At 38.9% G+C, this 21361-nt stretch overlaps 1 protein-coding gene across 15 annotated transcripts in view; it reads left to right on the top strand.

The window, feature by feature from the left end:
• The window catches only part of MYOM1 (myomesin 1), a 158720-nt gene that overhangs the window by 100165 nt on the left and 37194 nt on the right, over nucleotides 1-21361 (top strand). For all 15 annotated transcript variants that reach the window (XM_070220800.1, XM_023647558.2, XM_070220797.1 and 12 more), the window contains 4 exons: nucleotides 467-663; nucleotides 9786-9912; nucleotides 13472-13656; nucleotides 18658-18772. In XM_070220800.1, the coding sequence (XP_070076901.1) occupies nucleotides 467-663; nucleotides 9786-9912; nucleotides 13472-13656; nucleotides 18658-18772 (624 nt within the window). The remainder of the gene's footprint in view (nucleotides 1-466; nucleotides 664-9785; nucleotides 9913-13471; nucleotides 13657-18657; nucleotides 18773-21361) is intronic.

Genomic DNA, 21361 nt, shown 5'->3' with positions numbered 1-21361 from the left:
AAATGCTAACTGTTTGGAAATACATGGAAATTCTCAAAAGCGAATTGAGGAAGAAGTTGATATACATATTACCTTTTGCTCAGGGAGCAAATAAAAATAAAACCACACAAAGAAACAAACAAAAATTTACATCTTGGGGAAAATATTTCTTCTTATGGGGAATAGAATCATTTTCTAACATATTGCACCATCTCGCTGTTAGTAGTATTTCAAAACTTATTCCTTCCTGGAAGTGGGGGGCAGGTTCTTTTTATCTTTGGAATAATAATTGCAGTGCACTTTTTACTGTGTGCCTGTTTTCCTTCTCATACGCCAAATCAGATGCCAAGTTACTGATCAGTGTCGTGTTTTACTTTTATACTGCAAGACCTAGTACCCTCATGCATGGCACCAATGAAACAAGTTTAATGTATGTAGAATCATAGATGCATTTCTGTCTACTCACGAGCTATTCATATTGCAACAGCGGCACCATCTCCACCCTGTGATATCACTTGTCTTGAAAGTTTTCATGACTCAATGGTTCTTGGATGGAAGCAACCAGATAAGACTGGTGGGGCTGAAATTACTGGCTATTATGTGAACTATCGTGAGGTAATTGACGGGGTACCAGGAAGATGGAGAGAAGCCAACATCAAAGCTGTCAGTGATGAGGCATATAAGGTAAGCGTAGACCTTCTGTAGTGTGGAGTGTCATGTGTCTGATGAGACTCTTATGCAGACACATGCATACGCCCAGCACCTTGTAAATGATTCATGTCATTTCATGAATGTCCATTGCCTGCAATAACAAGACTTTTGTGAAACATATACAAGAAGAAATAGAATAGTTTGGCTGACCAGGCAGGATATATGTTTTCTGATTCATACACATAAACATAATAATTTCTTAGCATATTTACTATGAAATGTATACTTATTGTGAAAACTAACATTTCTTACAAAAATTAACTTACAAAATATCTGTAGCCAATATGCTACTAGCTTTAAGAGTTTCAGAATCCAAATGACTCTGGATTTTTAACTTTCAATGTCCAAATCACAAAGAATAAAGGGACATGGGCCTTATGGCAGACTCAGCTTGCTGCCTGTGAAGTATCCTCTGTCATAATGGCTCTGATGGCCGCAAAGGGGCACTTCACATGTGTCCACCCACAAGTTTCCCTTCTAGACGTAGGCCTTCACTGAATACCCACCTCAGAGCACCTGAGGGGTCTCACTGTTGCCACAGCTGATGGCTCCCCTCTTTAGAGTATCATCACTAGACCAAAGTCACCACCGCCAACACTCACAGAACCCCATGCCATGAGGACGAGAGCAGGGCAAGGCCCAGGGAATGGTGCTTTCCCCAACTCAGGGCCACACTCTTTTAACTTAACACTTCAAATTTATGAAGTATCACACACATACTGAGAATACGTAAAACAAAATTGTATTTCTAAGAGTCTTCCCTGTTAGTGCATGTAGCTATGATTTCATTACTATATGGTATTCCTTTATATAACCATCTCACAGTATACTTTTCCATTCAATTATTGATTGATATTTGGGCATTTTTGCATTTTTAGCTATATCAAACAATATAGCTATGAACATTTTTGTACATGTCTGGTGGCACATATGTGCGCTAGTTTTTCTGGGTTATTATTTAAAAGTGGAATTGCTGGGCCAGCGAGTCTTGTTTATCTTCCACTTTACTAGATAATTCTCTGCTGTTTTTCTAAAAAGTATGAGAATTCCCATTGTTCCACATCTTTTTAACATTTGGTGTCTTCACACTTTGTTTTAACAATCTGATTGTCAAATAATTCTGAACATCTTTTCCTATGTATATAGTCCATTTTTTTAAAAACATTTTATTTTTTTCCTTTTTCTCCCCAAAGCCCCCCGGTACATAGTCGTATATCCTTAGTTGTGGGTCCTTCTAGTTGTAGCATGTGGGACGCCGCCTCAGCGTGGCTTGATGAGCAGTGCCATGTCCGCGCCCAGGATTTGAACCGAAGAAACACTGGGCTGCCTGCAGTGGAGCGCTTGAACCCAACCACTCGGCCACAGGGCCGGCCCCTATAGCCCATTTTAAAATCTTCTTTTATAGCAAGCCTGTTCAAGGTTTTTCCCCGTTTTTCTAATGGGTTTTCTTATTGACTTGTGAGATTCTTTATGTATTTTGAGTATAAATTCTTAGTGGCTATGTAAATTGCACATATCTTCTCCCACTCAACGGCTAGGCTTTTCCTCTCCTTATGGTGAACTACACTAATTTTAGTGTCAAATTTATTGTAATCAGATTTACCAACATTTGCTTTGTCACAATAATTTCTGTGCCTTCTTTTTTTTTAAGAAATCCTTCCAGTTCAGGGATTCTGAATGCCACGGTCCTAGCTGTGTGACCTAGGGCCAATCACTTAACCTCTCAAGATGTCATCTTCCTCCTCTGTAAGATGATCTCATATGTCCTTACAGCTTGACAATAATATCATTATGAAAACAAGGAAAGAAATTCCTTCTCTATCTCAGGATCATGGAGATGTTTTACTAGATTATATTCAAGAAGCTTAATAGTTTGCCACTTACATTTAAGTCATTAATTCACCTATCAATGCTGTGTATGATGTCAAGTAAGGGTCAAAATTCATTTTCCCTCCTATGGATACCCAGTTGTTGAAGCATCATCTATTGAAAGTTTGTCCTTTTCCGCTATTCTGCTAGCTATCTGTATCATATGTCGTTTCCTTGTATGCATGTGTCTGTTCCTGTGCTCTCTATGCTGTTTCACTGTTCTGTCTGTCTACCACCGGGTCAGTGCCACACTAATTTAATTATTATAGCTTTATAGTACATTTGATAACTGATAGATCAAGTTCTCCCAGTTTGTTCTTCTTATTCCAGGGCCATTCTTAGCCCTTTGCATTTTGATATAAATTGTAGAATTAGGTCAAGTTCTACCAAAAAGCAAAACAAGCAAAAGAAAATATAACAATAAATAAAATTAAATTAAGCTAAAATATATTAGAATTCTAATTGGGATTGCATTGAATCTATAAATAAATTGAGGAATAATTGACGTCTTTAAAATATTGTCTTACAATCAATGCACATGATATTTTTCTCCATTTATTTTGCTCTTCTTTAAAGTCCCTCAATAAAGTTTTATAATTCTCTACAGAAGCCTTGCACATCATTTGTTATTTATTTATAGGTATTACATGTTTGCAGTGTTATGTTAAGTAGTTTATTTTTATATCATTTTTTGTTGCTGGAATAGAGAAATATAACTAATTTTTGTATATTGATTTTTGCATGTCATTGTTATACATAATTTTTTGCTAAATTTTCTTATAATTTTGATGTTACCTATGAGTCATTTTTGATTCTCTTTATTTATAGTCATATCATCTTCAAATGATAGTTTACTTCTTCCATTCCAAATTTTGTCTTTTACCTCATTTTCTTACCTTACTTTCTGCCTAGAATCTTTGGCACACTATTGACTACAAGTGGTGATGTTGGTCATTCTAGATTTGAGCTTTATCTTAAAGGTAAACATTTCAACATTTCACCATTATGTATTACATTTGCTATCAGCATTTTAAAGACATCTATTATCAGCTAAAGGAAGTTTCTTTCTACTCCTAGTTTGTTAAGAGTTAATTAAAATATCAAATGTATTTTTCTGGATCTATTGAGATGATCATATGACTTTTCCCTTTAATTTTAATGTGGTGTATTCTATTAATTGTCTAATGTTAAAAAAATATATTCCTGGGGGCCCGCTTGGTGGCATAGTGGTTAAGCTTTGGCGGCCAGGGGTTCACAGGTTCGGATCCCCAGCATGGACCTAGTACCACTCATTAAGCCACGCTGTGGCAGCATACCACACAAAATAGAGGAAGATTGGCACAGATGTTAACTCAGCAATAATCTTCCTCAAGCAAAAAGAGGAAGATTGGCAACAGATGTTAGCTCAGGGCAGGTCTTCCTCACACACACAAATATATATATATATTTTGCTTGGATTTTGCTTGCTAATTATTGTTTAGGATTTTTGCTTCTATGTTTATGAGTGAGATTATCCTGAGACTAGAATTAATTTGATACCAACACCTGACAGGAAATGTACATAATGGGAAAATTTCAGGATAATTTCACTTTATTGATCTATAATTCACCTATAAAATTCACCCATTTAAAATGTTGCTTTATGTATTTTGAAGTGAAGCTGTTAGGTGCTCCCCAAATGACTTTCTGTGTCACTAACAATACGTTTTCCCTTAAAGTCTATATGGTCTGTTGTTCATATAGATACACTGGTTTTCTTTTGATTGGTGTTTGTATGGTGTATAGTTTTTCATCCGTTAACTTTCAATCTTTCTGTAACTTTATGCTTTATATGTATCTCTTAAAAATAGCATAGAGTTGGATTATTTTTCCTACCTGACAGTCTTTGTCATTTAACTGGAATATTTAATGTTACTACTGAGTACTTTTTTTTAAAAAAATCATCTTATTTTGTGCTTTCTATTTGTCCTACCTGTTCTATGTTTCATTTTCTGTCTTTTCTTGACTACTTTTGAATAGTTTTTTTTTCTTTAATCATGTTCATTTTTTCCCTACACTACCTTGAAAGCTATAGATTATGGATTTCTGTGTTTGTTTTTGGTGGTTTCTCTAGAAATTACAATGAGCAAACTTAACAGAGTCTGAAGTTATTCCATGGCTTTACCCTTGCCTCAGAGACATAAGAGCCTTGAAATACTTTAACCTATTTATTTACACTATTCCCAACTTGTGTGCTATTGTATGTGTGTATTTTAATTCTTTTGTTAATCCAAAAGCATAATTATTGTTTTACAGAGTCAATAATTGTTTAAATTTACCTACACATATTTAACATTGTATTTGCTTTTAATTCTTCATCTTTAACTTTCCATCTGAGATTACTTTCCTTTTGCCTAAAATAAATATTTTAGAATTTCCTTTAGTGAGGATATTCTGAAGGCAAATACTCTTTGTTTTGTTTGTCTGAAAATGTCTTTTTTTCTCATTTTCCAAAAATATTTTCTTCTGGGAAAAACCTTATATAATGGTAGTTATCTCCTTTCACACTTTGAAGATGTAATTCCACTATTTTCTGGCTCATTCTTGCCACTGACATTTCACCTCTTAGTCTTTTTTTTTTTTTTTTAAAGATTTTATTTTTTTCTTTTTTCTCCCCAAAGCCCCCCGTACATAGTTGTATATTCTTCGTTGTGGGTCCTTCTAGTTGTGGCATGTGGGACGCTGCCTCAGCGTGGTCTGATGAGCAGTGCCATGTCCGCGCCCAGGATTCGAACCAACGAAACACTGGGCCGCCTGCAGCGGAGCGCACGAACTTAACCACTTGGCCACGGGGCCCCTCAGCTCTTAGTCTTTTTGCTCATTTGAGAGTAATTTGTGTTTTTTCTTCGAGAGCTTTTAATATTTTCACTATCTCTTTGGTGTGCTTCAGTTAAAATATTATGTATCTAGTTATCAGTTTTTTTAAAAAAGTATCTGGCTAGGATTTGTCAGGAAGGAGGGTTTTCAATCTGTGATTTGGTTTTTTCAGGAAGATCTTTCTGGAAAATTCTAAACCATTATCTCCTAAAATATTGTTGCTGCCCCATTCTCTCTCCCCTCTTCTTCTGAAACTCTAATTGAACATATGTTTGACATTCTCACTCTATCTTCCATGTCTATTATCACTATTCACTCTTTCCCATCCTTGTGTCTTTCTGCACTACGGTCTGTAAAATTTCTTCTGACTTTCTATCAAATTCTCTCTTCTTTTGCATCTAATTTCCTGTTAGACACATCAATTTTTTTTCTCATTGTATTTTCCATTTCTTCTAGGTCACATTTTACATATTTTATAGTTTCTATCTCCTTCAGATATTTTAAATTTGTATTTTATGTTTAAAACATAATAAGCATAGCTGTTTTTATAATCCATGTCTGATAATTCCACCATCTAATATCTTTGCAAGTCTGTGTCTGTTATCATTGGTTTTGTGGTCTGGCTTATGGTGTCTTATTTTCTGTGCTTGGTTATCCTTGATTGTAGGCTGCTCATTGTCCTTAAAATATTATTTGCTTCAATAATTTGAGTTCTAGGATGGAGGTACCCTTCTCTGGAGAGGATCTGCATTTGCTTCTGCAAAGTGCCTGATGATACCACCTGTTCAGTTCTTTCTTAAATCAAGTACAAGGCTTTAATATTTTTGGACAGTCAGGTGATGTGAATGTACACTGAACATCTGAATGTTTATCTCTGATTTAACTTTAGCCTCAAGAGTAAAGCCCTTTGGGGTTCCAGCTTAATGTGTAGAGGGTTCCCTTTTATTATCCCCTCTTAGTTTGGTTCTGGGCTTTGATTTATATGTCTGCCTCTTTGCAAGACCATCAAAATTTCCTCTACTGGCAAATATCCACAAGGCAAAAGCCACTCCTGTGCTCCATTTATCTCTCTTTGTTCCCTATTTCCCTTCATTCTGGCCTGACAATTCTGTAATTGACAGTAATTTGATGCTTTAGGAAAGATTTTTAAAGATATTTTTACCTAATATTTTAAATTTTTTCAGCTGGAAGATTAATCTGAATAGCCTAGCTCACCATTACCAGAAATAGAAGTCCCATGCCACAACATTTCACCTAAGCTTAGGGTGACTAAATTTTTCAGTTTGCCTAATATTCTCCCAGTTTTAGCACTAAACGTCCTGCATCCTTGGAAACCCTGTGGCCAGGAAAACTGCAATGGTTGGTCACACTACAGGGCCCCAAAGCAACCCTGGCACCTGAATAAGGTACTTTTAGATCATGGTTTCCCCTTAATTAAAATAGAATTTCCTTTCTTAAAGGGAGTGTGTGTGTGTTTAATCAAAAAGGGTGTTTATATTATTCTGTTACTAAAACACATAGCCATTATATTCTACTTATACCCTAAATAACTGGCAAGATAAGCCCTCTTGTGGATGAACTTATGCCTTCATGATCAAATCAGATGTAGCCTGGATCATGGATATATATTTGTCTTGGCTTAAATCATACAATAGGTAAACTTTGTTAAGTCAGCTGGTTCCATTAGTATCTCCATTTATTAAGCATTTTTTTTTTTAGGAAGATTAGCCCTGAGCTAACTACTACCAGTCCTCCTTTTGCTGAGGAAGACTGGCCCTGAGCTAACCTCCATGTCCATCTTCCTCTACTTTATACGTGGGACGCCTACCATGGCATGGCTTTTGCCAAGCGGTACCATGTCCGTACCTGGGATCCGAACTGGCGAGCCCCAGGCCACTGAGAAGCAGAACATGCAAACTTAACCACTGCACCACCGGGTCGGCCCCTGTTAAGCATTTTTAATGTTCAAAGGATTGGTTATAGTGTATGGATTTTTTCACAGTAATATATTCCATTATTTCTATTTTGCAAATGTTTTCACATTCATTATTTTATCACATATATTTACCCTCACAACAACCCAATTCCTGCTGAGGGATATAGAAAATATTAGGTCTCTCACTAAGCAACAGAAACATTACACAATTTGATATTTTGATTCCTTGCTTAGTATTCATTTAATTTTCATCTTACATTCATTAGTTTTCTATTGCTGCATAACAAATCACCACAAGCTTTGTGGCTTAAAACAACCCATGTTTGTTATATCACAGTTTCCACGAGTCAGGCGTCTAGGCACGGCTTAGCTGGGTCTTCTGCTTAGGGTCTCATATGGTGCAATCTAGGTGTCGGCTAGGCTGCATTCTCATCTGGAGCTTGAGTTCCTCTTCCAGTGTCATTCAGGTTGTTGGCAGAATTCAGTTCCTTGCAGCTGTATGTGTGAAGCCCTCAGCTCCTAGACGCTGTCATTCTCTAAATTTGAGTGGCTAGGCAGTTCACAAAATGTCATTTGCTTCTTCGGGGCCACAGAACAATGTTTCAGGAAGGACCCAAATCCCATTTTGAGTTCCTATCTGATTCAGTTCATTGCAAAAACTCACTCTTTTTTCCTATGTGTTTCTCCTTTACTCTTATACTACTGTCACACTCACAACATTTCTCTGACACCAGCTGAGTGTCCCACAACTTACCTCAATTCTGACACTGTCTACCTGGAGATAGAATCAGATCCCACAGGCGAAGGGCTCAGTCCCACAAGACTACCCCCACCCCCGCTACAGATGCCAGTCCAAGTTGTCACCTATGCTTCTGACTGACCAGCCATAGATCAGAGGTTCCCATGACCTCCTTCTTGGCTTTGATTAATTTGCTAGAGTGGTTCACAGAACCCAGAGAAACATTTTACTTACTAGATTACCAGTTTATTATAAAAGGATTTAACTCAGGAACAGCCAGATGGAAGAGATGCATAGGGCAAGGTATGTGGGGAGGGGCATGGAGCTTCCATGCCCTCTCCAGAATGCTGGTCTCCTAGCATCTCCACATGTTCACCAACGCAGAAGCTCTCTGAACCCTGTTGTTTGGGGTTTTTATGGAGGCTTCATTGTACAGGTATGATTTGGTTAAATCATTGGCCATTGGTGATTGAACTCAATCTCCAGCCCCTTTTCCCTCGCTGGTGGTCCAGGGGTGAGGCTGAAAGTTCCAACCTTCTAATCATGTGATTGGTTCTCCTGGCAACCAGCCCCCATCCTTAGGTTATCTAGGAGCTTCCCCAAAGTCACTTCATTAACATAACAAAAGACACCTTTATTGCTCTCATCATTTAGAAAATTCCATGGGTTTTAGGAGCTCTGTGCCAGAAATGGGGATGAAGACCAGATACATATTCTTACTATGAATCACAGTATCGCAGTCAGGCCCACCCAGGATAATCTATCTCCCTTTTGATTAACTCTAAATCAACTGATTAGGGATCTTAACTGCATCTGAAAGATGGTAGTTCCCCCTTATCCCTGGGGGATACAGTCCAAGACCCCCCAGTGGATGCCTGAGGATAGTACCAAACCCTGTATATACCATGTTTTTTCCTACACATATTTAAGGTGCGACAGCAAAACTATCACAAATTTCTTTTTTCCTTCTTCACAGAATAGAAGATTCATTCTTAACGTGAATCTTAGCAACCTCAACATATGATTTTTTTTCTTAAGTCGAGAACTTTCACCTTTTCACTTAAAGGAAGCACATTATGGATTCTCTTTGGCATATCTGAATTGCCAGCATTTCTAGTCTTGTGCTTTAGGGCCATTATTAAGTGAAGTAAAGGTTACTTGAATGCAAGCATTGCAATACTGAGACAGTCAATCTGGTAACCGAGACAGCTACTAAGTGACTAACGAGCTGTAGCGTGTATATGCTGGACAAAGGGATGATTAGCATCCTGGGCGAGATGGAGTGGAATAGCATGAGATTTCATCATGCTACCTAGAACTGCACACAATTTAAAATTTATAAATTGTTTATTTGCAGAATTTTTCATTTAATATTTTTGGGCTGCAGTTGACCATGGATAATTGAAAGCATGGAACATGAAACCATGGATAAGGGGGGACTGCTGTATCACTCCTTCTTTGCCGTATAACATAACACAATCACAGGACTGATATTCCAGTACCCTTGCCATATTCTATTGGCTAGAACAGGTTACAGGTTTCACCCCATACTCAAGGGGAGGAGATTACAAAAGGGTATGACTCATTGAGGGTCACCTTAGAGTATGTCCAACACAGGAGTTGAATAAATAAAATGTTGAACAGCTAGAAAAAAGAAACCTGAAACATTTACTATCTGTGATGTCCATGTTGCAGATTAGCAACTTGAAGGAAAATATGGTGTATCAGTTCCAAGTGGCAGCCATGAACATCGCGGGGTTGGGAGTGCCGTCAGCAGTAAGCGAATGCTTCAAATGTGAAGAGTGGACCATTGCTGTTCCAGGTAAACTATGAAAACTGTCTCAGCACTAAGGCTCAGAGTTTCTTCCAATAGAACCTACAACTCGGAATTAAATTTAAGTACTACGTAGGAAACTTCTAATGGAAATGAATTCTCTTGGCCCCTCATGTTTACATAAAATATTTTTAGAATACTATTAAATAACAGGTACCAGTATAAAACTGAGTATAAATTTCTTATTCCTATATTCCAAATAAATTCTAGAGCCTCCATAGCTTAGCCTCTGCATGCAGTAGGATTGTCAGAAGCACACAATTTGAGTTCCACACGATCATTTAAAAGGAATTTCAGTTTTTGCTTGCGCTTCTTAAAGGCCGTTGAAGGGCACCAATTCATATCCCTCAGCAAAATTTCTCAAAAAACTTCTTCCTGCACTCCCTAGTTCTCATGCATTCTCCCACTGCTCTTGAATCTCTCATTTTTCAACCCCCCAAAAACCTCTCTGTCCAGACCCAGCCACTGTGGCTTCTCTCTCTTGTTGTCTCCTCCTCCCTCACTCCCACTCTTCATTATGTTATGTAGGGGGACTTAAAATGCCTGCCTAGCCTTAAGTCCTGGCCTCTCTCCACTTGCCTCTCCAGTCCTTTCTCTCTATGTATGCTTTTTCCCAGCTTTGCATCACAACAAAGATCCTGGACCCAGACTAGAAATACTCTCCTTTGGAGGGTGTCATGTGGGGGTTGGCTGGGCAGAGAAGAAAATGGGGAGAAAGCAGAAACATTTACCTATGCTTTCAAGTCTTGTACAGTTACAACACTGAACAAATTTAAAAATTGAATACAAACAAATTTACTAAGCCATTAAGATTCAAACTAGCAACATTAATGTATCTGGTGGATGGTTTTATTTTGCTTCTAATGGTATTAACTTCAGAGACCCAAATACTTTAGTGCCACAGGATGACTAAATTCTTCCAATTGGGTTTGATATTCAACATGTAGAACAACTGGTATGAACCAACATCAACCACACCCAGCCACACTGGGCATACTGGGTGGACCCAGCCCTGCCCCCAATGCCACACCTTGCCTTTATTTGAAACCTTAGTGCCCTTGGAGAACCATCATTCTGCTTTCACTTAGGGAGCTTCCATCTGCATCATTTCACTATCAAGTGCGAATAAAAGATTACAAGAGAGACTCAAGAGAAGTTCAAGTGCTCGTTCAACTTCATTAAATACAAGAAGCAAACACAGTGCCTTTCTTTGCACCTCCTTGAAGCCAGTTGACATTTCTTAAGTTTTTTCTGCCATCTACACAAAAGTGGATCTATTTTTAAATTCTTGCAATTCCTGAATAAAGTTAAAATGTGAGTGACTAGAGGCTAAGAAATTCTGAGCAGGCCTGTGGAAAATGCTTCTTTTGTTTTGTTTTTTTGTTTTTTTTGGGTTTTTTTTTTAAGATTTTATTTTTTCCTTTTTCTCCCCAAAGCCCCCCGGTACATAGTTATGTATTTTCAGTTGTGGGTCCTTCCAGTTGTGGCATGTGGGATGCTGCCTCAGCACGGCTTGACAAGCAGTGCCATGTCCATGCCCAGGATTCAAACTGGCGAAAGCCTAGGCTGGAGCACGAGAACTTAACCACTCGGCAACAGGGCCGGCCCCTGGGGGGGTAGTTTTGAGGAAGACTGGCTCTGAGCTAACATCCATGCCCATCTTCCTCTACTTTATAAGTGGGACACCTGCCACAGCATGGCTTGACAAGCGGTGCGTAGATCCAGACCCGGGATCTGAACCAGCAAACCCTGGCTGCTGAAGCAGAGCTGGGCCGGCACCAAGAGAATGTTTTAAAAGAAAGAGATACAGTGGGCAAAAGAGGTTGCAGGGTGAGTGCTCTTAACTCAGAAGTGAGATGAATGGGGCAGTCCTCCATCCCCATGACCTCTCGTTTCTCAGATTCACCCTTCACTTACTGAGTAGTGTTGGGCAAGCCATGAATCAAGAAAGCTCTTATAGATGAGAGCATTAAGAATGTTTTGTCCTCCCTTTGTTTTACAGGTGAAGAAACTAAGTCTCAGGTTAAATGATATTCAGAAGGTCACACAGGTAGTAAGTGGCAGTTAGGATTGGAAACCAGGTCTTCTTATTCTTAGAGGAGAAGTGCTGGGAAGCAGCAGAACAGAGTTCCTCCTCTGTAAAGCACCTCTTTGGCTTCTGAGGATGACAAGAAAAATGGTCATAAAAGCCCTTTGCAAAACAGAACATGCCACACTGTTGTAAGGTATTGATGTTATTATTTAAACCTATTTCCACAAAAGACGTCATCAGAAGACAAATATGACTCATATTTGTGACTGTTAAACCAAGGTGAGGAGGCCAACAAATATTGAGCTATCAATTGTACAACGACAAATTGTACAATGACAAAGCATGGCATGATAGAATCTGTGCTTGTAGTTGGCTTACGGGCCACCGTGAGTCAATTCAGGTGATTTTGATTGGTAGTTAGAAATCAGTTGTTATTTAAAAAAAAAAGGAAGGAAAAAAGAAAATGAATATATCATCCACGTAGCAGCTGGTGGTTATGCAGAGATGCAGGCAATCACTTAGTAGTTTGGACTCTTGCAAGAGTGCAAAGAGCACACAAGGTGAGGAGAACATTCTGGCTTTCTTCCTGAACAGGTTGATAAAGTTACGGTCATGCACTGCATAATGACATTTCGGTCAACGATAGACCACGTATACAACAGTGGTCCCATAAGATTAGGACCATATAGCCTAGGGATGTAGTAGGCAATACCATCCAGGTTTCTGTAAGTACACTCTCTGATGCTCTTAAAATGACGAAATCTCCTAACAACGCATTGCTCAGAAAGTGTCCCCATCGTAAAGCAACACGTAGCTGTACTTGTCTTCTTTGAACTTTCTGTTAATTGTCTTAAGGATAAATGAGATAAATGAATGTAAACTAGCTGGCAGTGTTTAGCACAGGTTCAGGACCCATGGAATTGATTGTATTTATTCTGGTGAAACTTCTTTGTAAATCATAACTGTAATTTGTTTTTATACCTATATGGGATATATGCTTTACTGGAAAGATTTCCCTCCAGTGGGGAGCTATTTTGTAACATACTGCTTTTTTCCTTTGAAAGAAATATTACTGTCTATATTCATATGCCATCAAATAGAGTTGCTTTCTTCATCCAAATTGGAGATTTGGGGGAATTTTCAGATTATCATCCAAAAATAATCCTAAACTGAATCTGCAACCAAATTAAACTGTTCTGATAAAAGGTGAGGAACACAGGCCTGAGGACAGACTGGAGGCAAGCTTTCATCCAGCCACTGAGGGCATCCTGAACTGGCCTTCACCACCTGCTGCCCATAAAGGGTCTTAATAGGTTGATGTAGAGCCATTGAGGAAACTTGATACGACATGACCACAAAATACCTATTCCCATGGAAATGTTAGATTTTTCAAAAGAAGAACACCAGCATCAGATTCAGCTTTAAGACCTTAAATGTGGTTTTAGACTTACACATATTTGAGATTTTCACATATTCATGCAGATTTTTATGCATTGGTCTCTCTTTCTTTCTCAGGACCACCACACAGTCTCAAGTATAGTGAAGTCAGGAAAACCTCCCTGGTTCTGCAGTGGAAGCCTCCAGTCCACTCTGGACGGACTCCCGTCACTGGTTACTTTGTGGATATGAAGGAGGCCAGTGCCAAAGAGGACCAATGGCGCGGACTCAATGAGGCGGCTATTAAAAACAATTACCTGAGGGTAAGAGGGTGCTCATAGTTTGAGAAACCTTTTTTTAAAAACAAAAAAGTCTCTTCTAATAATGTTAACTTTAAAGTTAGCAAGATAAAATACAACATCTCTGCTTTGCTCTGTTTCTTATATTGTGCTCCTGGTAAGATTCCATTTGGCAGTGGTTGGGGTTTGGGGAAGTTTCTGAGGCTTAAAAAAATTTGGTTATGTTTAACCTGAATCCCTTAGCTTAGCTTTGGAAAACATCCACAAGCTTCCTCCTATCCCTTCTTTCCATTGCTTTCACTTACCCACCTGACATTTTTGTTAATCACAGTCTTAAGATGTTACTACTTACCATCCCCAAAAGATGAATTTCTCATTCTAACCTCTAATTTTTTTTGACGGTGGTGTTTGATTTGAAGGTGCTGTATTTATAGAGTTCACACCAGTAAGCCTTCAACTGCTAGGTGTTTTGAGTCACACCCTGTCTCACTTCACCTGCTCCCTCCTGGTTGCGCTCACTTATACTCTCAGAGGCTAGTGGAGTGGGTTGACTAAGCTCTTGACCTTATCCATGTCATTGCCTTTCAGATTCTTCTAGAGTGTTCTAATTGAACCAATTTCTGTCTCTATTACCAAAAACTGTTTTGCTATAGCCTCTGAATCTCTCACTTGTACCTGCAAAGGATTCCTGGATCCAATCCCAACGTGTGTGTGTGGAGCCTTTCCCTCACCAACAAGCGGTTCTTGGACACCAGCAGAGTGTCTGAGAATTCAATTCTGAAACTATCTACCAAAAGATAGAGTCAGGTTCCTCGGGCGGGTAAATGTCTCAGTCCCACAAGACCACTCTCCACTTCAGACACCAGTCACAACCCCAGCTTGTTACCTGTGCTTCTGACCGACTGGCTATGAATTAGAGGTTCCAATGACCTCCTCCAACTCAGGATGCCAATCACAAGTCCAGTTTGTTACCTGTACTTCTGACTGACTAGCTGTAAATCAGAGGTTCCCATGACACTTCTTTGAGTTCCATTAATTTGCTAGAACAGCTCACAGAACTCAAGAAAACCCATTTACTTACTAGATTGCCAATTTATTACAAAGGATATGAATCAACAGCCAGAGGAAGAGATACATAGGGTGAGGTCCTGAACAAAGGTGCTTTTGTCCGTTTAGAGCTTGGGGCCCAGCACAGTGGCACGCGGAAGCATTCTGGTTCCCCAACATGGAAGCCCTCCAAAAAAGGGCCAACGAGCTGTCCTTTTGGTTTTTTATGAAGGCTTCATTATGTAGTCATGATTGACTGAGTCACTGGTCATTGGCAGTTGATCCAACCTCAAGCCCCCTTCCCCTCCTCAGAAATCAGTGGGTGGGACTGAGGGTTCCAATCCTCTGATCACATGGCTAGTTCTCCTGGCATGGTTCCAATCCTCTGATCACATGGCTAGTTCTCCCCTTGAGTGGAGTCCAAAAGTCATCTTTATTAACATAAGACACCTTTATCACTCTCAACACTTAGAAAATTCCGAGGTTTTGAGAGCTGTGAGTCAGGAACTGTGGATGAAGACCACATATATATTAGAAATATATTTTGATCATCTGAATGATGAAATATATATTTCTTATAAATCACAATATTGCAGTACCAAATGGAAATCTCAAAAGAATGTTTTCCCTTATTGTCAGCAGTGGCATCTGGAGACCCTGAATCCACAGTAGGGCCTCCGGAACTGGGGGAAATGTGATTCCAGATCCTATTACTTAGAATGAAGTGTGGCTTCACCACAGTCATCCAGAAAGCTGCATACTGCATTCAGTGTGCAGCCCTATCTGTTGGCAGAATAGGCCACTACCTAGAGGATGGGCTTTGGAAGATATTTAGAGTATACCTGGTCTAAAAGATCTCTCCCATCAACCTACCACTATGGACTAAAGTCCTTACCATCTGTCAGCCACTCTCTGGTGTTAAGGCATTTACGGTTCCACCCAAAAAATATAAATATATCCTCCAGGAGAGATGACCCTTAAACCGTTACACCTAACATGCCATTAATTCAACTTAGCATATGCCAATGAGCTCTCTAGACCCTAAGAAAACCCTGAGAAGATAAGCAAGGTCATATTTCATGGGGAAGAGAAAAGGGCAAGGAAGATTGAGCACTTAGGATGCTGTTTGGCTTTCCAAATAAGTCAGGAGGCCTCTAGATTCAAAGAACCCCCCAAAGGACAGTGTAAAATAAAGGTTGGACACATCCTGGTTGGTGGTGGTGTGTGTTTATGGGCAGGATGATTTCCAAATCCTCAGTATGCCACAGCACATGATCCCAAGAGCTGAGGTTGGACTTGACTCAGGTAAAGCAAAACAAGGGTGAGAAGCCAAGCATAGGGGACCAACAGCCCAGAAAGAATGGGCAGAAATTAAAAATAATAGAGTTTAAACATATCAAAGAATGGTTAATGTCACTCGTTTAAAAAAAGAAAAGGAAGAAAAGCAAATTTAGGGTAGAGAGAGAGAAACAACTGAGGTTGAGTGTACCTCACAAACCAGCAGGTGAATTTTCTGTAAGGAAATGATCTTAGAGTTGTCCATAGTTTTTCAAGTAAAAATGGAATTATTGATATTTCCTAACTATAAAACTGACACATGCTCATGATGAAAAATTCTAACAAAAAGGCATAAAGAAGAAAAGTAAAGATGTCCTATAACCCCCATACCCATTTTGATGTATATTTGCTGTTCCAGATGTCTTATATTCAGAAAAATTTCAAGCTTGAAATGGAGAAAAATGTTAAAAAGTTTAGTCTGGTAAACTTAAGTGAGGATAGGAGACATAGCTCCACAAACGGGAGGATTTAGCAGCGGGAACATAATGAGCTGATTGGTTTCTCTGGGAAGAACCCCGATTCACTTCAGCACCAAGTGTCCAGTGGTTCCTAGAGAGAGTTAAAGATGCATTTTTGTTCTTGTTAGTGCCATCGAGTCGATTCCAGCTCCTAATGACCCTGTGTACAGCAGAGCAAAATCTTGCCCAGTCTTTTCGGGCCAGCCTCTCACCTTCCAGCATATATGAGACAATGCTCCGGTTCTATTCGTAAGGTTTTCATGGCCAGTTTTTTCGGAAGTGTGTGGCCGGGTCTTAGTCTGGAAGCTCCACTGAAACCTGTCCACTATGAGTGACCCTGCTGGTATTTGAAATACCAGTGGCATAGCTTTCAGCATCACAGCAACACACAGCCACCACAGTATGACAACCAACAGATGGGTGTGATTCCCTGACTGGGAAATGAACCTGGGCTGTGGTGCTCACCGAAGAATCTTAACCACGAGACCACCAGGGCTGGCTTAAAGATGCATTGCTTTCAACCAAAAGGTTTTAACCAAACAGAGCTCACGCTTCCTCATTCTCCTTTTTTATTGATAATTACTGCCTGGTGAGACAATGTGGTGAGAAGGGAGTGAATAATTGGAAGGGATGGGGGACATGGATGGATAAGGCAAGGGAAGGCAATTCCTTCCAAAATTGTAGGGAAGGAAAAAAATCCAAGAAAAGGAAAATAGATGTGCATAGTTTATGCATCTCTGGTGCTTTGAGGCTAGTGGTCGTGGCCTCTGTGGCGATGGAAGAGTGAAGGAGCAGTCCTGTCACCCCCGAGACCAGACACCAGGATGTAAATTCACTTCCTGCACCGTGTTGCAGAAATCTGATTCACAGCCACATGTCACCTAAGTGGGCAGGTGCAGATGTGGCAGGCACCTGGCAACTTGTCTATTTTTATCACGACAAGGAAATGTTTTTGTTCCTTTCTGTAAATCCACAGTTGCCTGGCATTATTTCTAAACATAGACTTTAAATACATCAAATTCTATGCATTTAGCCTGTGCCAAAATTCGAGTTATTTTACAACCTGAATCTATTTAAAAAATGTATTGGCTCTGGTGAAAGCTATCACTACATAAATAGTGACATTCTGGTATCATAAACACCGTATAATTAAATTAGACTAAATTATCTAGAAATTAGATTAAAAACCTAACATTAATACATATCTCGTTTAAATCCGTGGTCACAAACACTTCACTTGATTGAATAAATGTATACTAGCTTTGTTTGATTTAAATCGTATTTTGGATATTGATCTCCATCACAGCATTATGGGAAAAAATTGTGCCCTCTCTGTGTAATAAATTCCTTCTTAAAATACAATATAGCTTTTAAAAGTCACGTTTTAAAAAGCAAAAGATTATTTTTGGTAAAATATTAACAGTATTTATAATAGCAATGAGACTGTGCTGAACCCAAAGAAAGCCATACAGAAATTATGAAGTGGGACTATCATTTAAAGACATATTATAAATGTTTTTTACACCTCTTGTACTCTTATAACAAACATCTTCTTGATTATTGAAAATGCGATTTAGAATTTGAATATGTTTTGATTATTCACAAATTACTAAAATTTGCAATCATGTTAATTGCTTGTCTATTTAGTGAGAAATAGCCATATTAAATTTATAGGGACACTTTTTGTTTTTGCTCTAGTGCTTCAACATGCTTTTAAACAAATGGAAAGCATCCATGGTCCATGCTTGTAATTCCCCTCCCTTGCCAGGACTTTTATCAGAAATTATTCACAGAATGTCTCAAGAGGATCAGACCAAAAAGGCAGCATCTATGCTCTTGTGAGCACTTTGCATTTTGTCTTTTTGACCAAAGAATAGGTGGCCAACTCCTTTAAAGTACACCTATACCACTCTCTTTATTTCTGATGCTGGTGGCCATCAAATTATCCAAAAAAGAGAGAACGTCTGAGTTGCAAGAGATCTTAGAAAGCCCTTGTGTACTTACAGGTGGTCCAGAGAGAAGAAAGTCTAAAGCTAAAGCCACACATTTAGTCTTTGATAGAATCAGGTTTAGACTGAAGTCCTGTGCCCTTTGTGCTCTATAACTAAGTCGTCATTACAGAGGAAGAGCACTTCCGTTTAAACGATACAATTGCCCGTCACTTTCATACCTCTTCTTCCAGGTGCAAGGCCTCAAAGAGGGTGAAAGCTACGTGTTCCGTGTTCGAGCCATAAACCTGACTGGAGTCGGGAAGCCGTCTGACCTTGCTGGGCCTGTTGTGGCAGAAACTCGTCCAGGTGGGCTTTTGCTTTTTCATTAAAAGTGATCTCATTTGTGTAAGATACCAAAGTAACATTCAACCTCACTTTCTATGCTTTTCCTCATTTTCAAAATTATTGATGTACGCTATCTGCGTAATTGATAAGTATGACCTTAGGACATGATAATCATTTACTGAATCACAGGCACCTCAGGACAGGGGTGAGCTAGGTTTGAAGTGGTCCAGGGCTATTCTGGTTCATCTCTAAAATCGAGGACGTTCTTGACCAAATTATGCTTCCTGGACCGACTGTTTCAAGCATACATTCCTGGGACATTATTCTTATTATACTGAGGCCATTAAGTATGTAAAAATATTTTCCCAGTCGTAGGGGAATCTGGAACAGCCCAGTTAGCAAACGTGATCCTTAAACAAAAGTAGAATTTATGTAATTGTAGCTATTAAGTTAAACCAGGGGTCAGCAAACTTTTTCTATCAAGGGCCAGATAGTAAACATTTTTGAGTTTATGGCCGCATGGTCCCTGTCTCAATATTCACCTCTGCCGTGGCGCAAAAGCAGCCATCAACAATACATAAACTAGACAGCGTGTCTGTGTTCCAATAAAACTTTACTGTGCATGTTATATGCATTATATATTATATGTAGTATAAAATTTGAATCTTAAGTAATTTTTATATCTTGAAATATTAAGGGTTTTTTGTTTTTTTAAAAATGTAAAAACCATTCTTAGTTTGCAGGCTATACAGAAAGAGGCAATGGGCCAAATTTAGCCTACGGGCCATAGTTTGCTGACCCCTGGGTTAAACTAACAGCGGTCCTAAATGAATGCTATACAGCTGGGGCTGCTCTCAATTCCCATTTTCAAGAGATGCCATGATTGGACTAAGGAAGACAGTCGTCCCTTTTGTTACAAGAACAAAGTTAACAGTGTTCACTGCACAAACAGTTTCAGATCATTATATAATAATTCATTTTGTCATTTACTCTCTATCCCTTTTCAAAGTTGTCATATATTTTATTTCATAAAAGTTGCATAAAAGAAATCACTGGAAACAAGAGAGGATGAAAAAGTATTAACCAGTCACTTTAAATTTATATTCATTCTAGTCCAAGCACTTTCACTTTAATCCACCCCATTTCAAGATTAAAATAAACAAAGAGCAGATACATAATATTTATTTTTATGATGAGAAGAGAATGTAAACATAGAAAACTCTGCTCTCTCTACGTGTTACCTGAAAAGTGTATCAAATATACCCTTTGAGGAAATATCTGCCCTTTTCACGCTATTACTTCATAACCTGCTTTCAACTACTCTTATAATTACCCTCTAAGACCTGGGTGTGACTAAAGTGACCTTATACAAAAATGTGGCAGGTGTCTGGAGAGAGTACCACATCTCATATGAGTACCCTTTGCAAAATTTCATGAGAAAACAAAAAAGTGCTGGGAACATATAAGCCAGGTCAATGATACCACACGAAGACACCAGGACACATATTCCTATAGAAATCAGACCCCTCAGTTGCCAACTGAGAGGAAATAAAAGGTGCCAAATGGATATGCAAAGGCACCCAACTTCAGAGTCTACCCTTGTAAGAACAACACTTAGATTACTATAAAAGTAAACTCTTAACCTAGCCATTGATAAGTTAAAAGCACCATGTAAGCAGTGGATTTCAAATCTGATTGACTAAAGAAAGCTTAAATTGATTTCTTATTTTCTCATCAATAGCCTCAGAATGGCAGGTGGCCAGGCATGACATTAACAAAGCCATCACTATGGAAATTTTACCACCAGAAAAGGATCTCCTGGTGAGCTACTGGGCAAGAGTTTTATTTCACTAATTTGGAATAAGGCACCAAAGTCATTTTTGTGGCCATTCCATTCCCAAAATATAGCTACAAACCAGAGCTGCAAACATCGATACACTAACTATACCAGATTAACCCATTTACTGGCTCACAGCCTAGGAAAGAATCCCAGGATGCACAAAGTCCAAATGCTTTGTCATGAAGGAGCGCCAAAACCCAGGAGATTCTTGGACTTGTTCCATATGCAACAGGCACATTCGTTCTTTCAATATGTATTTCTTAAGCACCTACTATATGCCAGGTGCTGTATGGGCACCAGGAGTAGAATAATATGACATCATCACTGCATACCAGGCTTACAATCTAGTGGAAAAGCCAGAGTTTACAACATGATATAATGAGAGCTATGATACATGTGTGTAGGAAATAGGCTATAAACTAGGTTTTAAGGTTTTATAAGTCCCTATAAAAATTTATATGTAGCCTAAGGTTGTCTATATTTATTAATTTTGTTAAATACAAATATTTCACTTTTACCCAGATATTTATTTTATGTTAGAATGGATAGGGCACGGGTAGGGAGCCATGTTATCAATTTCAAGATTCAGAATGTGAAACTGGATTGCTCTTTCAGAAGAACAACGTCTTTTGGAATGCATTATTAAAATTTCAGGTAGAAAATAAAGCTTATCATGTAACAGCAAACCTCAAATACATCTAACAAGATACCTCAAGTGTAATTTGAATTCCAGTTAAAAGTTAACCTAATCCACCAGCGTTTGTAGGATC

The sequence above is a fragment of the Equus caballus genome, chromosome 8 (assembly GCF_041296265.1).
Source record: "Equus caballus isolate H_3958 breed thoroughbred chromosome 8, TB-T2T, whole genome shotgun sequence".
Classification (NCBI taxonomy): domain Eukaryota; kingdom Metazoa; phylum Chordata; class Mammalia; order Perissodactyla; family Equidae; genus Equus; species Equus caballus.
Note: the sequence above shows the minus strand (reverse complement) of the source record. Positions and strands in the feature narration are given on the sequence as shown.